Source organism: Sphaeroforma arctica, assembly GCF_001186125.1.
Source record: "Sphaeroforma arctica JP610 unplaced genomic scaffold supercont1.11632, whole genome shotgun sequence".
Lineage (NCBI taxonomy): Eukaryota > Ichthyosporea > Ichthyophonida > Sphaeroforma > Sphaeroforma arctica.
Window position 1 is genome coordinate 1 of NW_014028926.1, and position 450 is coordinate 450.

The window sequence follows — 450 nt, forward strand, 5'->3', positions numbered from 1 at the left end:
TATATATATATATATATATTTAAATATATACATATATATATATATACCATATATATATATGCTTTGCATTGCGTACCGCTCGACCATGCTTGCGAGCAGCGACAGCAGCAGCACAGGCCGTGCTCGTGGCGCGAGATATTTTGCCGCCAAAAGACCCACCCATACGCTTTCCAACGATGTTGATGCGGTTACCAGAGCACTTCAATACACTCGCAACCGACTTGCGCATTGCTGTAGGGCCCTGTGGAGTATATACATAATGAGAGCCAATGTCAGCCGGTGTGATAGACAGATTGTCATTCGTGGCTATAAAAAGATTCTTAGCAGAGAGTATAAATAGAATGGCATGCTTGTAAATGCGAATTATATATATATATATACATATATATATTGTAAGTAACCTATTTAGTTCACGAACGGTTTTAAAGTGAATAGCGTTACACTTTATAT

The 450-nt window shown here is 38.2% G+C and overlaps 1 protein-coding gene across 1 annotated transcript; it reads right to left on the reverse strand.

Annotated features, from left to right (window-relative positions):
* Positions 1 to 76: 76 nt before the first annotated feature.
* On the reverse strand, positions 77 to 229 carry SARC_17671 (hypothetical protein; the record flags this gene model as incomplete). Its single annotated transcript, XM_014288238.1, has 1 exon — positions 77 to 229. A coding segment is annotated over one exon (153 nt), but the record flags the coding sequence as incomplete, so codon positions are not given.
* Between the last annotated feature and the right edge of the window lie 221 nt (positions 230 to 450).